The sequence below is a fragment of the Rhinatrema bivittatum genome, chromosome 1 (genome assembly GCF_901001135.1).
Source record: "Rhinatrema bivittatum chromosome 1, aRhiBiv1.1, whole genome shotgun sequence".
NCBI lineage: Eukaryota > Metazoa > Chordata > Amphibia > Gymnophiona > Rhinatrematidae > Rhinatrema > Rhinatrema bivittatum.
In genome coordinates, this window is record NC_042615.1 from 757,577,419 (window position 1) to 757,594,875 (window position 17,457).

The following is a 17,457-nucleotide window of genomic DNA, read 5'->3' on the forward strand; positions in this document are numbered from 1 at the left end:
TTTCCATGTCTAATCATGGGTAGCAAACCCATTAGACACGTTCTCAGTTCTCATCACATTTTTCACACTTAAGCAAAAACATGCCATTTGTACGTGTCCCCAAATAAGAATCATGGGAGTACATTTAAAAAGCGAGGCATTCAATGCATCAAAAATCAATTTTGCTTGTGATGCTAAAGTGATGATTGATGACTGCCTTGTGTTGGAAGGCATGACTGATTTTGGACAACGTTTCCTGCCATTTTGGCATGTTTGCCCGTTGTTGCACTAGCTGCTTGCAAACATATAAAACCTAATGAAAGACAAGGCATCACCCTTGACAGTCAAACATATCTGAAAGGATTGCATACCACCGTATGTCTGCTTCAGCAGGAGAACTCCCTACCTAACAAACATTAGTTTTCTGAGGAGCATGGCACTGGAGAATTTCATCAGGTGGCACTTGCTGGTCTTACTTATTCTTCCATTTTGCCTGTGTGAAGATGAGCACATAGAGGTGAGGAGAAGATATTATAAACCTGTGGCCAGAGTAACTCAAAGCCACCACCAGCTGATGGGTAATAGCAGCTCCAGCATGAAAATAGTAGGAAAACGGAATCAACCTATAAATAGGACTGTTGATGATAACACATCTTCTGATCCAAAATGGCTGAGACCAGAAGTACCTGTAGATGATCTAATACAGACTACCACATACAGAGTCCAGGTACTCTGAACCAATTTTTGCCAACTTCAAAAATATTAATGACTCTTTTTTTCAGATTAGTAATGTAAAGCTAAGGATATGTTATTTAAAGTCGGCTTACTACTGTTGTATATTATACTGTTAACTTACAAAGCTAATTATAAATTGGTGAGCTTACACTGGTGATCCAACAGTTTTGCTAATAGCATAGCCAGGTAAGGTATAATATAATATTACAATTGCAGATCTCTAAATATATCAAGTACAATGTTCAAAGATTTTTTGTTATAATGCATAAACTTATTAAACTGTATAATATTAATATAAATTATGATTCAGTAAGCAAATTCAGAAAGATATGCAATAATTCGAATTAAAGATTAGATCAATGTCTACCTGTCTGTCCATTAGCTAGCTAATTATCATAATAAGAATTATTATTACATACTTTAATTTATATAGGGCCTTTCATCAAAACAGGATTCTAATATTCTTTGTAAGTTATCACTTTTGTCCATCTGACTACCTATGGTGCTATGTTTTATTAAGTTGTTTAACCCTTACAGAAAATAGATTGTATTATAATCTGCTATCTTAGCAATAATATTTAATTCTGGATCTAAATAAGAAAAATAGCAAAATGTGTTAATCATATTTTTGATGCTCAGAGGTGTTTCTTAATTTTAAATAATTTCTATATCATCCTCCTTTTATAAAAACATTCAAAGTGGTTTACAGAGGCAAATCCAGATTCAGTTGAAAGAGGAGACTGGAAATAATCCCTGTCTTTAGTACAGAATGTCAAACTATACACACAGTATTTTACACCTCCCAATAAAGAAGATAGTACCTCATTCAATACAGATATTGCAATCACATGGCTGTCTCTTCTACTTCATTATATTAACTATTCCATTTATTGTTTACAATACTGGTACGTAATGTACTGTGCTGGTGGCTGGTTTTTCACCTGAAGTGACGGTAGTCTGCTTAACTATGATGGGTTACAGTATAGGATGTATTCTATCAATAACAGCTATTGATCCACTTTATTTGTTTTGCTGTTATTATTGTTCTTTTTATTTTATTATAAGTGCTTTTGCATTTTATGATTTACACATTGCCTTGCATGATCTTTGATCAGAAAAGCAGTATAAAAATATTTATAAAACAAAACAAAATAAATGTGTGGGAAAAATGTATTTTTTTAAAGTGAAATAATAAGAAGGCAATCATTTTATAGCAGTAAAGAATGATAATCCTTATATTTCTATCTAAATTTTAAGTTTTCATTGTTATGCCTCAGTGTTCCATTAAAGAAAAATAAAGTAATTATCTCACTGACTGTAATTCTATATTTCTATGGTTTATTAAAACACTAATAATATATATGTATATCTCTGACATGTTATCTTACAAAGTATGTTAGAATCTTGTTTGAATGAAAGGCCCCATATCAATACAAGTATGTAATTATAATTCTTATTATTTATTTATTTATTTATTTAAAAACTTTTCTATACCGTCGCTAAGTCATGTACCATCGCAACGGTTTACAAATAGGCACAAAATAAGGTATATATAGGTAGTTTATCGTACATTCTAACAAGTGCCAATTAAGAACGGTTACAATATCATTAATAAAATCAAATATTTTGGGTAGTGGTGGATTAGTCCAGGAAAGTTATTGAGATAACTTTTATTTCGGTCTACTTCTTAACTGTATTATATATTTATAATATTGTGATGTCATTTATTCTTAGCTGTGCTTTTCTGTATTTTTCATTCTCTCTCTCCCTCTCTACCCCACTGTTTCTTTTGGAAAGGCTTGCTTATAGAGCCATGTCTTTAAGGTTTTCTTAATGGATTTGATATCACTCTGTAATCTGAGTTCAGTGGGCATTGTGTTCCATAGAATGGGCCCAGCCAGTGATAAGGCCCTTTCTCTTACTTGGGTTAGTTTTGCCGATTTTACTGTAGGGATTGTTAGTAGTGCCTTGTTAGCTGAACGAAGGTTCCTTTGTGGGACATGGACTCATAGGGCTGTATTTAGCCAGTCTGCTTCTTTATCATATATTAATTTGTGTATGGTGCATAAGGCTTTGTACTTTATCCTGTATTCGATTGGTAACCAATGTAGTTCTGCTAAAGTTTCTGTTATATGGTCCCTTCTTTTTTTTCCTGTTAGTATTCTGGCTGCAATATTTGGAAGTATTTGGAGTGGTCTTATTGTTGAGCTGGGGAGTCCTAGTAAGAGTGCATTGCAGTAATCAGTACTGGAGAAAACAAGTGTTTATGATAGCTAGTTAGTTGCATGAAAGGTTGAGAGATAGCGAGACACTGATCTTTACCTGCAAACTGAATTATTGCACATCCTACTCAATTATAATTTATATATACAGTTTATTAAATGTATTCATTATAACAAAAATCATAGAAATTTGTGCTTGTTATATTTAGAAGTCTGTATTTATGCATGCGTGTAGACAAAATCAACATCCCCATGTTTGACAGCTTATATAATGAAAAGACAGGATAAGGCAGCTGTTGTGCGATGAGCAATCACAACTAACCACATTGGATAGGGGTCATACTCTGTCTTTGATGATTATGAGAAATGGAGACGCTTTAAACAGGCTAAAACATGAGACTGTGGTACATTCAGTATGAAGTAACATAAATTTCTTATTTTTTTAGAAGTCCCATTCAACTCTCATTTTCATACATGTCAGTAAACCAGTCCATAGCCATGCAGCCTTGGCTAATTCCTCCTTCCCGGTTTTGTTATTAATTATGTTAAATATTTCAGACTACTAGATGTTTGCAAAGAGACGTATGGCAGGCCAAGCACAGTGTATAAATAATCTGCATTTCTACTTAAGGCACCTAACAATGGACAAGAACTTCCAGAGTGCAGTAATTGCTGTCGAGGGGACTTTGCATTCCGAGGATACCAAGGAACATCTGGACCACCTGGACCTCCTGGTATGCCAGGTAAGAATGATGCTTAAAGCTACTCCGAACATGAAATGATTCCCATTTCTCCTCGCTACAGTTCCATTTAATGGATTGTTGCACAGAACAGTGCTTTGGACTGCATTACTAAATCCAGAGCATTACTTGTTTTCCATTTGCTCTTTGTTTCAACCCATCAGCTGTTGCAGGTTGCCTCCCCCCTTTAATTCTGCATATATGATGTGTGCCTGCCTGTCTGTGATGATGTCATTAGGTATGCTCACACCGAACAGAAAAACTTCCAAGTGACCTGGTTTCTGGAGGACGACTTTAGTCCAGTGCTCACTTTTTTCTCTTGCTTTCTTTTAAACAATTTGCTTGGAACCCCATAATTTTCCTCTTGCTCTGTTGGGCGAGGAGCTCAATCAGAACTGGTCTCTGTTGGACTGTCATTTGCCATTATTAGGGTTTCCTCCCTATTTTATATCTCCTCCCACTTACCTATCCCAGTCAACCCTCTGCCTCGAGTCATGCACTGGAGCTCTGCAAGATTGCAGTTGTGATCCCCTAGCTAAACACTGCCATTAAATAATTTTGGGGTCTTTTTCAGAACAGGGGCTGTGAATGAATACTTGTTTTGTGACACTTCTTCCTGATGCATTTTGCTGTCTGTACTCTGTAGTACTGTTTTCCAATGGAAGAAGCATGGGGATACAAGATGAAAATCAGGAATGAAGAAAAGACTTCCTCCTGAAGCTGGGTCATTTTACATCTCAAGAACTGATATCTAATCTATTTAACCAAGGCTGAGATCTTCCACTATGAGTCTTCCTTCATAACTGCCTGGAGATTTTTCCCCTATGTTAATACACCCTCCCTCCCCTTGCTCTTAGTTTGGTCATTGCAAAATGGTCCTGAGGCTGGGAGTCATGAATTTTCCAGGACCCAGTATTGTGAGCTAAAAATTCAGCCACCAGATGTTGCTTTTAATAAGGGCCATAACTCCCTCCCCCCCCTCAACCCCCCAACATTTCCAGTCCCGCCAACCTGAAGCCTGGGATTAGATGGACGAGTATGCTACGTCAATGGCAGTAGAGCTTAAATATCAGTTATCCTTTTAAAATCTACCCCTAACCTTTCCCCCCTAGCCCTACTCTAATCCCGCCAAGCCTTGTCTTACTCTTTGCGCCTGCCATGCACAAGTTGCGCATGCCGCTCTGTTGGAGGCTTCTGGCCCCGCCCATGCCCCTCCCCAGACTGCCCCGCACCACCCCCAGACCACCCCTTTAGTAAAGCCCTGGGGCTTATATGCCGGGACTTGTGCACTCCCTTGCACGCACCGACCTCTCTCTGAGCCGCGCTGCCTCCCCTGTTCCCTTCCAGGCCTCGGAGGGAACTTTCCTACCCCCCCACCCTTTGTTTTCCTTAGTTTTGTTCCAAAACTTACTTCAGCCCTGGGGCAGTCAGCCGGCACGCGATCCTCAGCACAGCGGCAAATATGGCCGCTGTGCCGGTAGCCTGACTCCGCCCCACCCATGCCCTGCCCCCTCCCTGCTTCTTTTTGCAAGCCCCGGGACTTATACGCGTCCCGGGGCTTTACACGTGTCGCTGGGCCTTTTTAAAATAGGCCGGTGCACGTAACCCTTTTAAAATCCAGCCCCTAATGAATAAATACTATGTCCTTTTAACTTTCTACATTTCATTAAAATCAAGTATGTACATTGCTTAATATCCCTATTAACATTCTGTGCAATATCTCTGACACACGTAGCAAATGTCCTGCCGGTAAAATACCAAATGTTAAATCTACCACAAAAGCATGGGTGTGAAGTTTGAGTTTTGGGAGGGGGGAGGTGGATATATAAAGAATGGGTGTTCAATTACTTCTCGGGGCTGTTCACATATTCACATTTTAAACAAGTTGTGGGCTTCTTGGTTAACAATCAGGAAATCATGGGAACAATGGAAATAATGGTGCAACTGGACAAGAAGGACAAAAAGGTGAGAAAGGAGACAAAGGCGACATGGGATCAAGAGGGGAACGTGGAAATCAAGGCCTAAAAGGGGAGAAAGGCCATCCAGGCATTCCACCAGAGCTCCAGGTACACTCTCTGCACATATGATTTAAAATGTTAAAATGTTTTTTACCATGACCTTTAATAATCATCACAGTTTTTATTCATAGAGATATTCCTTTATGTATTTTGGCATTTAATCTCCTAAATTTCATTCATTATGTCTCTGGCTTACCACGCTGTTGACATTTAATTCACAAGCATTCCATGTTTCCAAGAAAATTAGTTTATCGTGTCTTACAGGGAAATTAGAATTTGTTTTCATAATTAACATTTTGATCAAGAGAAGGACCTTAGAAAATGAGTCTCTGGTAGTAGCTTAAAAGCAGAGCTTTATGTGGACATAACTTCCTCGGGGTACAATCTATAACCCTTGCTTTGTTTCTATCGAGTGATTTTCAACTCATGCATAAAATGTGTGTAGGGGCTGACTTTACACATCATTTTATCCATCTGGAGGCATGATAACTGCAAAACAAATTCACCAATCAGGACTGGAGTGGGACAGTGTGTGTGTGTGTGTGTGTGTGTGTGGGGGGGGGGTGGAATTGAAGCATGTGCCTGACACTTATCCTATTAAAATTGATCTTGATCTGATAAGGGTGACGTTTTCGGTAAGGTCAAACTTGAAAAGCAATTGAAAATCCATACATAAGCATGGTTTTCATTTCCTTCCTTGTTTTGCAATGAAACAGATTTATCAAAAATGGAAAATAACAAATGTAAGAACATTCTCTGGAATTTTGTTCCTAATATTCCTTTCCCTGACTCTAGAAATAAAATCAATACATAGAAATAAGTACAGCATTTGGACTAACAATCGGTGCCTGCTTGCTTCTCGAGCCCATGCTGGGCAATGTGCATGAGTAGATCCTTTCCTGTTGTGTTCTCCTCTTCCCATTGGCTTCAAAGGCACTGAGACCTCTCTTTAATAAATTGTTAACACTGAAATAAAAAGAAAGAGCAACCTGTTCTTGTCATGTATCACTTCTTTCATATCTCAGTTTTAGTATCCCACATTTCTCCCAAGTCCAGATTGTAACTGCCCTTCCTCACGCCAGTCAGCTGTACTTCTTTAACAGGTAGTGGATGTAATTTCTGGGTCCTTCATCTAATTCTGATCACCAGCACATATAAGGCTATTATGAATTCTCTAGGGCCGGTCATTAACTAAGTTGAATCTGCTCTAAAATTGCCATTACAGAGTGCATTAGGGGGTTTGCTGAGACAGTGGCAAGCTATTATTATTTTGTTCTGCTATTCTTCTGTTTCCCCTTTATTGCTCTCTTCTCCATCTTCCTTGTTAACTTTGTTGAAAAGCTATTTCTAAAATACACCAAACTGTACTTTTTTTTTTAAAACCAGGTTATGCCAACCCTCTAGCTAAGTACAAACTAGATATAAACTTTGAGGTGAATTTTAAAAGCCGGGTGTGTGCCAAAATCGGAAGATGTACACGATTGTAGGACATGTGTGTGTCCACCCAATTCTAAAAGCTGCCTACATGCACATGTTTTGATGTGTGAATATCTCACTTCGAATGAAAAAGGGGCATGGTGTGGGCAGGGCATGGGCATTCCAGGGCGGGGCCAAGAGATGTGCGTGCAAGTGCCTATGCGCCTGGGCACGCGCCCAGGTCCAGTGCCAAGTAAGTTTACTTCTGCTATGGCGGAGGTGAATGTTTAAAAAAACAAACAAAAAAACCAGGCATCTATGAAGAGTTTGAGGGGTCTAGGGTAATTGGGGGGAGTACAAGATAAATAACGAGCTTTTCAGACGATTAGACTGAGCAAACTGTTAGATGAACTGGTGCATCTGGTCATGGCATGGACGTGCGCCAGTTATAAAATTCCCCCACTTGCGTAGCTCATACCTGCAAGTGTGTGGCTTTTCGTGCCCAGTTGCAAAATTGGACGCACAGATAGGCGCACCTAGGGTATTTTAGAACATGTGCTCATACGTGCACATATGTTATAAAATTGCTGCATCCCTGCGTACACATTGATGCACACACATCAATATGCACCCACACGCCCCTTTGAAAGTTGCCTTCCCTGATTGTAAGCCCTTTGGGGATAGGGAAACACCTACAGTTCCTGAATATAATTCGCTTTGAAGTGCCAAAAAGCGGAATATGAAAACAATTAAGAAAGTAAATTAAAATTAAGCACCTACTCTTTTTGTTTACTTGCTTGTCTTTCCCAAAATGTAACTATATTTTGGTGTTAAATATTGAAGGACAAGTTTCAGTTCTCTCATGTCTTACTTTTTTTTTTAATTTAATTTTTTTACATTTTAAATCATATAAATAAAATAAAACCAAAGAAAAGATGAATTATTGCAATAGAACTGAACATAATCATTAAGGGAAAACAATATAAGAACATAAGAACATGCCATACTGGGTTAGACCAAGGGTCCATCAAGCCCAGCATCCTGTTTCCAACAGTGGCCAATCCAGGCCATAGAACCTGGCAAGTACCCAAAAACTAAGGGGTAGATTTTCAGACCGCGCGAATTGGCGTACTTTTGCTGGCGCATCAGGCGCAAGCAAAAGTACGCGGGCTTTTAGTAGAGACGCGCGTAGCCGCGCTTATCCGCTAAAATCCTGGATCGGCGCGCGCAAGGCTATCAATTCCGTATAGCCGGCGCGTGCCGAGCCGCGCAGCCTACCCCCATTCCCTCCGAGGCCGCTCCGAAATCGGAGCGGCCTCGGAGGGAACTTTCTTTTGCCCTCCCCTCACCTTCCCCTCCCTTCCCCTACCTAACCCACCCGCCCGGCCCTGTCTAAACCCCCCCCCTTACCTGGGGCGGGTCCGGAGGGCGCGGCCATGCCCCCGGACCGCCCCGGGCCGTAGCCACGCCCCCGGGCCCTCCCCCGGAACGCTCCCGACACGCCCCGAAAACGCTGCGCGGTTCGGGCCCGCCCCCCGACACGCCCCCGACATGCCACCCTCAGAAAACCCCGGGACTTACGCGAGTCCCGGGGCTCTGCGCGCGCCGGTAGGCCTATGTAAAATAGGCTCACCGGCGCGCAGGGCCCTGCTCGCCTAAATCCGCCTGGATTTGGGCAGATTTAGGCGAGCAGGGCTCTTAAAATCCGCCCTTAAGTCTATTCCATGCTACTGTTAGTATTAGCAGTGGCTATTTTCTAAGTCAACTTAATTAATAGAAGGAAATGGACTTCTCTTCCAAGAACTTATCCAATCCTTTTTTTATTTTATTTTACATATTTTTATTGAGTTTTAGAGAAAATCCAAATATTTCCAACATGGTACATATTTAACACATTGAACAGTAGCAGAAAGTGGTATCAAAGGCAACACGTTAACACAGTAACATACGTTCAATTCTAATTTATAGTAAAAGTGTCTTGGATCTAGTTCATAAGACTGTTCGACTCTGCACCCAAGAGTTGCCAAAAGTCTCACAGCCCTTACCTTGGACAATTTCACCCTTTTTTGGCTTGAATTGTATTGTTTTTAGCGATTTAATGTCTTAATATTTGCCAGCTTTTCTTTTATTTAGTTACTGTAACTATCCAATCCTTTTTTAAATACAGCTACACTAACTGCACTAACCACATCCTCTGGCAACATATTCCAGAGTTTAATCATGCGTTGAGTGAAAAAGAACTTTCTCCGATTAGTTTTAAATGTGCCACATGCTAACTTCAAGGAGTACCCCCTAGTCTTTCTATTATCCGAAAGAGTAAACAACTGATTCACATTAATCCGTTCTAGACCTCTCATGATTTTAAACACCTCTATCATATCCCCCCTCAGCCATCTCTTCTCCAAGCTGAAAAGTCTTAACCTCTTTAGTCTTTCCTCATAGGGGAGCTGTTCATTCCCTTTATCATTTTGGTCGCCCTTCTCTGTACCTTCTCCATCGCAACTATATCTTTTTTGAGATGCGGCGACCAGAATTGTACACAGTATTCAAGGTGCGGTCTCACCATGGAGCGATACAGAGGCATTATGACATTATAATCATCACAAGTCCTCATATTAAGGGGGGAACACTATATATTAAGAGGTCCATATTCAAAAGCCATTTAGACGAATAATGTAATAGTTATCCATCTAAATGGCTTACCTGGCTATATTTAGCCCTTATTCAGTTTAATTCTAGCTGGGTAACTAATTACCCAGCTAGAATTTAGCCAGATAAGAAGGGGCAATCTGGATGCGGGCAGGAGATATACTGGCTAACTTTAAGATAGCTGGGAATATTCAGCGGCACAACCATACTGCTGAATATACTCTGCTAGTTAGCCGATTATATATAACTGGCTAACTAGCACAGCTACACAGTGGTTGAATATGGACCTCCATGTATAAAGAAGAAACAAAACCTATTGGTGTTGCATTTGGTGGCTCATAGATCCCTTCCATGAACCACCACACTTACCTCTGGCCGGAGTTCCCTGGGGTGTGCCTCAACACAGGCCTCTTTCCTTCGGCATGCCAGCAGCCCATGCCATAGTGCGGCCGCACGCCACTCTAATAATGCAGCAGAATGCCGCCAATTATAGCACTGCTCCCCTTAGGATGCATGCATGACAATCGCTTTCAATTTAAAGGGCCAGCAGCAGGAAACCACGAGTGGCCCCTACTGAGGACATCAATCCTATATTAAATATGGCTGCCTTGGACACCTCTCCAATGCCTTGGCAATAGGTTGACTACCTCCAGTTAGAGCTAATTGCCTCAGCTTGCTCCAGTGTTCCTGATCCTTGTTCTGTAGTTTCCGCTTCTGTTCTTGCATTCCTGGTTTGTGGTCTTGAGTCCACATCTGGTCCCTGGCTTGTCTTCGATTCTTCGTTGTCAGTCTTCAGTTCTCGTCTCCAGTCCTTGACTCCTTTTTTTGTGGTCAGTCTTCATTCTGCTCTTCAGCCTTCCAGGCACTCTCCACCAGGGTACTATCAAACTAGAACAAGAGAACATTGTAGAAATCTCATCGTTGTATGACTTTCCTCACACAAAAACACATCAAATCTTCACTGATGTGTACTGTGCTGTTCGTACGTCTCACTGTGCATGTAAAACTGGCCCGAAAACCCTAGTGTTAGCGTTTTGAGGTGTTGGGTGGATTCTTAGGTACTGTGGCAGATGATCACGCCCATGGGGAGGAGCCCCGTGGGGAGCCACAGTACTGGGCTAGACTCAGGACGCACAAACACTGAATTGTCTTTTATTACAGCTGATGTAATCCACCAGAGGTGGCAGTAGTGAGCAGGTTCTGAAGTTGCAGTCCAGGGACCCTCGGCAGAGGGACCCTTCTCACCAAGTTGGTATAGGGAGGTTCCGGTGTAGGGTTCCCAGCACGGCAAAGCTGTAGATGAGATAGACTGAGAATTAGATTACTCACTAGATGGTAGCTGTGATGTAGAAGGTTTCCACCAGGCAGAAGTAGATGGTTCCAGGCACCGAAGCAGGGAGAGCAGGCCCTCGAGGAGCGAGTACCTGATCCCAGTAAGGCACCTGAAAGAAGAAGAAGGGCCCTCGAGGAGCAGGTACCCAGGTTAGTAGATACCCCGAAGGGCAAAGAGAAAGCTTCAAGTGGCTGCATGGAAGCGGCAGAGCAGCGTAGACCTGAGGAGTCAAATCCAAAATCCAGTCCTTGCTAACTCAATAGCTAGCAAATGCGGGCAAGCTAAATACTTGGATGATGTGACGTCACTCGAGGGGGACGCCCCAGAGGTTTGCGCCATAGTCAGAATAAAGATGTGGGTAATGCGCGCGTGCACCCTAGTAGGTCCTTGGGAGGAACATGGTGGGAAGCAAAGCCATAGCAGTTGCGGGGATGCAGGAGAGGGCGGCCTGCAGGCACGGCGGTAGCCATCCTCCCAAGATAAGCGGGAGGAGCTGAGAACAAGGTGAGGCATACGGGGCGAAGCCGTCTGAGACCGATGGACGCAACAGTACCCCCCTTCAAAGGGTGCCCTCCAGGCTTCCTACCTGGTCTTGGTTTCTGAGGATGCATTCTATGGAATTGTTGAAACATCTCTTTATCCATGATATTTGCTTAAGGTTCCCAAGAATTATTTTCTGGTCCATAACCCTCCCATGACAGGAAGTATTCCCATACTCTGCCTCATTTCCTGACATCAAGGATAGCATCTACCTTGTATTCAATGTCTTCTTCTGCATCAATAGGTGTAGGATCAGGTGTCTTAGTTGAAAACTCTCTAAGAATTAATGGTTTCAATAGTGAAACATGGAACGCATTATGAATCTTCAATGCTGGTGGTAGTTTTAGACTATAGATAAGAGTACCACGTTATCGGAGAATGGGGAAGGGTCTGACGAAGCGAGGAGCAAAACGAGCTGAAGGTAGCTTGAGTCTTAGGTGTTTAGTAGACAGACTTTTTCACCAGGCTGAAATTCTGGAGCCTTGACGTGATGAATATCATAGCTTTTCTTTGCTCTTTGTCCTGCTTTGTGAAGCATCTCTTGAGTTTTAGTCCAAATTTGTTTAATATTTGTGGCAGTAGATTGAGCTGCTAAGGATGACATGGAAAGTGGAAGTGGTAAGGGTGCAGCTGGTAGTCTGTAGACCACTTCAAATGGTGTTGATCCAGTAGATGTTGCTAGATGAGAGTTGATGGTGAATTCAGCCCAGGGCAACAGTTCAGCCCAATCATTTTGACAAGAGCCAACGTAGGCGCGAATGAACTGTTTGAGGGTTCCATTCATTCTCTCTGTTTGCCCGTTTGACTGAGGATGGTATGCAGAGGTGAAGTCGAGAGAGATATCAAACTTCTTGCACAATGCCTTCCAGAATGTGGCTGTAGCAATGTGAGTCCATGGCTCGTCGGGCACTGGCAGCGGTTGGAGAAGGCTCCAGGGTCAGCCGGGTGGTAGTTTCTGTCTAGCACAATTGGTACATGAGGCAATGGAGGAGAACGTGTCTTCCTTCATGGTGGGCCACCAGTAGTACCTCTGTAATTTTGTTAGGGTTATGTGTTGGCCAGGGTGTCCAGCCAGTTTAAAGTTGTGAGCCCAAGCTAATAGCTTTTTCCTTTGGTTCTTGGGTTCAATGGTCTTACCCGCAGGTATGAGGTGAGTAGCTGACAAGATAACTTTCTTCGGGTCAATGATGTGTTGAGGTTCCTCTGGTACATCCTCGAAGAGGAATGAGCAAGATAGGGCATCTGCTCTGATGTTCTTATCTCCAGGGTGGTATTTCAGCACAAAGTCAAACCTGTTAAAGAACAGGGACCATCTTGCTTGCCTATGGTTTAGGCATTGAGCGTGGCAGAGATACTCCAGATTCTTCTGATCCATGAAGACTGTGATCTGATGTTGTGCACGTTGAAGCCAGGGTCGCCATTCTTTGAATGCCATCTTTATTGCCAGTAATTCTTTATCCCCTATGCCGTAGTTCTTCTCTGCTGGCAAGAAGCGATGGGAGAAAAATGAGCATGGGTGTAGAGTCTTGGAATCACCGGACTGGCTTAACACGGCCCCGACGCCCACGTCAGAGGCATCAACCTCTACGATGAAGGGCCAGTTCGGATCCGGATGTTGGAGGCATGGCTTGCTTGAAAAGGCGTCTTTCAATTTCTGGAATGCTGTTACTGCCTCCAGAGACCAATTGGTGACGTTGGCACCTTTCTTGGTCATTGTTGTCAGTGGGACAGTTAGTGAGGAGTAGTTCTTGATGAAAGTTCTGTAATAATTCTTAAATCCCAGAAAACGTCTGAGAGCATTGAGACCTGTGGGTTGTGTCCATTTCTGAATACTCTCCAGCTTCTGTGGGTGCATCTGAAAGCCTTGATTGGAAACAATGTACCCTAAGAAAGGTACTGATTCCTTGTGGAACTCGCATTTTGACAGCTTGGCATATAAGCGATGGAGAAGGTACAGAGAAGGGCTACCAAAATGATAAGGGGAATGGAACAGCTCCCCTATGAGGAAAGACTAAAGAGGTTGGAACTTTTCAGCTTGGAGAAGAGACAGTTGAGGGGGGATATGATAGAGGTGTTTAAAATCATGAGAGGTCTAGAACGGGTAGATGTCAATCGGTTATTTACGCTTTCGAATAATAGCTTTCAAGTTGGGGTCCAGAGTGCCAGGGTAGATGTCTGATGGAGGTCTCTCCTATGCCCTGCATACCTATTACCCCATTGATGCCTGGGTTGCCGCCTCAGGGCCATCGGCGCCATTTTGATGCCACTAATAAAAATGGTGCCGATGGCCCGATAAAAAAAAAAACCACCGACCCTTTAAAAATCGACCCCTTAGCTTCCCCCACTCTCCCGACCTCCCAAAAAACATTTTAAAATTACCTGGTGATCCAGTGGGGGCACGGGGAGCGATCTCCCGCTCTTAGGCCATCGACTACCACTAATAAAAATGGCGCCGATGGCTCTTTGCCCTTACCATGTGACAGGGTATCCGTGCCATTGGCCGGCCCCTGTCACATGGTAGGAGCACTGGATGGCCCGCGCCATTTTTAAAGAGGCGTTGTAGAACAGGCTGAAGTCAGGATAGGCGGCAATCAAGGAGCGGTGGCAAGGCAAGGCTGAAGTCAAATCCAGGAGAGAAGCAATGGCATGGTCAGACAAAGCAGAGGTCAGGACTAGGAGATGATCAGTAACGTGGTCAGGCGAAGCAGAGGTCTGGACTAGAACATGATCAGTAGCATGGTCAGGTGAAGCAGAGGTCTGGACTAGGAGATGATCAGTAGCAAGGTCAGGCAAAGCAGTGGTTGGGTTCCCGAGAAGATCAATAGCGTAGTCAGGCAAAACAGTGGTCGGGTCCAGGAGATCAGTCTGTAGGGATAAGCTGAGTAGCACAAAGCACAGGAACGGAGAAGACAGAACCAGGAACAGGAATTCGAAGGGAACAGGAACCAGGAACACAAGGGAATCACCAGGAGGCAACAAAGTACACACCTAGCATGGAGACCTATTGCAAAGGCAACTAACAGGAGATGAGCCCGGCCTTATATACCGGAGATTCAATGAAGTCATCATCCGGGGCCGCGGCTAGGTTCCCACCGTGGGTCCTTCATAAGGAACTGAGATGGGCACTCCTAGGGAAGGGCGCGGCGTGGGACGGTGGTGTCTCTCCGCTGACCACTTGGAGAGTCCCACTGTGGCGCACAGGTCTCTGTCGTGGAAACAGCCTAGAAAAGCGCCCAAGTGGCGTGCTCGCGCACCTAGGAGCCGGGCGTTCATGGGAGAGCTCGCAGCGGCGCAGCCCCAGCGGGGATGCCGCCAACCAGGCCTCTGAAAGCGGGAGCAGGTCCGGGAGCCCGGAGGTAAGGGCCTGGCCGCGGTGCTCGCGGCCAGAACTGCAACACTTGATGATGTGGGAAAAGGGAGCAAAGCAATTATGCACCTTTCAAAAAGTTCATGGTGGCCTCTAAAATAACCTTGTTAATGTTTTATTCTGCCTCCATTGTAAACTTATTCAAGTCTAGCAGCTAGCTGTAATACAAGTATCCAGAAGATTCAATGATTCTCAGTTGAGAGCAATTTTAATAGTATAATGGACTGAAATAAATACACTTGTTACAATGTCCTATATTTCTTGAAGGCACTTTCTGAGCCTTTGGTAATAACTGACTGATATTTTTTGTTCATTTTCTGCTATGGGTCTATTACATTGATGAACATCCTACATTCCTGAACTTATTTAGGCTTTGCACAGTTAGAAAACCAGCAGTGTCCATATTGTGCTTTTTTTTAAATATGAAATACACATTGATTTACTCCAGTCTAGCCCTGCCAAAAATCGATTGCTTTTAAAATGGGAAAGCAATAAAGTCATGGTATTTTTTATTCATTTAGAAGGATGAGTTGAGCACGTATACCTTTTTGCTACTGACTGGTTCATTGCTGCACGTTTTCTCAGTGTATAATTCAACTCATTTGCACTTTTACAATGTGAGCATAAGCACAATTTTTGCATGAGTTGTACAAGCAGTCTACATGCTCAAATGTAGCAACATAAGTACAAGTGCTGGCCATTGTGGGTCAACATATGCTGCCTGAGCTGGGTATTTTTTTTGGAAGGGGGGAATAGGGCAATTGCCAGGGAACCCAGCACCACAAGAGACTGCTTTGGAAAAACTGAGTGAAGTCACCAAGGTCAAGCTTCAGGATGCCTAACACTGTGCCCATTGCTTCATTTCTGCTCTAAGCCCCCAGGTGTCTAACATTGGTCCTGTTTGCTACTAGTTTACTGATTTCAGTCTCTCCTCTGTTTTCATATTGTCTGACTTCTGACTCCATTTCCTTTCCTGCCATCACATTTATTCTTTCATATCACTTTTCTCCATTTCTTCTTTCTATTCTGCCTCTGTCTCTCTTCCTTCCATTACCATTTCTATCCCTTTTATCTGTCCCCATAATATTTATCTGTTTCTTATCCATTTATCTCCCACTATATTCAAAAGACCTATAAGATGACTTAAGGGCCTAAATATATTTACCCTAGGGGAGAGGAGAGACGGAAGAATATAACAGATTTTTCAGTTCCTCAAATGTATAAATAATGCAGAAGAAGCAAACCTTTATTAGTGGAGTGCCACAAACAAGTTAGCTTTAAGGACGTCCACGATGAATATGCATGAGGATTTATTTGCACACAATGGAAGCAGTGCATGCAAATATACCTCATGCATATTCATTATGGATATCCTGAAAATTAGAACTGTTTGTGGAGCTCCAGGCCCGGAGTTGCCTCCCCTGCTCTAAATCAAGAGGTCACAGTACAATGTTCCAAGACTCAGGATCAACATCAGAACATATGTTTTCCCACAAAGGGTGGTGGATGCATGGAATGACTTCTCAGTGGAGGCGATGGAGGCAAAAACAATAACAGGATTCTAGAAAGCATGCGATAAGCATAGAAGATCCCTAACTGTGAAGATGTGAGGCATATGCCAGAAATCACCTGGAGTCAATGGCATTGCACCAGAAATGAAACTAGGCAGACTGAATAGGCCTCATGATCCTAATTTGCCATCATATTCTAAGTTTCTATGTTATTTCTCCATTTCCCACATTCCCACTTCTGTCGCTTACTCCTATTGCCTTACCTCATGACTTCCATATGTTCTTCTCAAGCCATTGCTCCCATCTACTTCCCCAGTTCCCGCCCCACCCAAGTCCCCCCAACACCTGGCATCTTACCATCTTTATCCTTCCTAGCCCTCCATCTCACTCTTTCTCTCTCATCTCCTCCCAGCCATTCATCTGCCTCTGTTTTGCAACCCCTCCTAGTCCTCTATCACCTTTTCTGCTTTTCAGCTCTATTTCTCACCTCTTTACAATGCTCCATTCTTTATTGTTGCTACTTTTGTGAGGGGAATTAACTGCAAGGATGGTAATAATGCCAAAATATGCAATGAATCCAAACAAACCTTGGAGACCAGAAAGTCATCCAGATAGGCTAATATGTTATTATTGACTACAAACAGAAATGTAGAAACATGACAGCAGATAAAGACTGTAGGGATGTGAATCGTTTTTCAACGATTAAAATTATCGTCCGATAATGTTTATATCGTCTTAAATCGTTATAGAACACGATACAATAGAAATTCTAACGATTTATCGTTAAAAATCGTTAAATCGTGTTAGTGCGCACTAACTCGAGTTAGTGCGCACTAACTGAAAATGATACAAATAAACACTTTCCAGGTCACTGAAGGTCAGTTAGGAATGAATATGTGTTCCTATTGGCTGGCTGCCCTCTTATCTATTGATGTTACCAAGGTTAC

The 17,457-nt window shown here is 42.8% G+C and overlaps 1 protein-coding gene across 2 annotated transcripts in view; it reads left to right on the forward strand.

Moving 5' to 3' along the window:
• Window positions 1–328: 328 nt before the first annotated feature.
• Window positions 329–17,457, forward strand: part of C1QTNF3 (C1q and TNF related 3) — a 96,813-nt gene continuing 79,684 nt past the window's right edge. The window contains exons 1-3 of one of the 2 annotated variants that reach the window (XM_029579079.1): window positions 329–706; window positions 3,568–3,679; window positions 5,588–5,742. In XM_029579079.1, the coding sequence (XP_029434939.1) occupies window positions 413–706; window positions 3,568–3,679; window positions 5,588–5,742 (561 nt within the window). In that variant the 5' untranslated portion in view covers window positions 329–412. The remainder of the gene's footprint in view (window positions 707–3,567; window positions 3,680–5,587; window positions 5,743–17,457) is intronic. The other variant, XM_029579087.1, reaches the window with a different exon arrangement.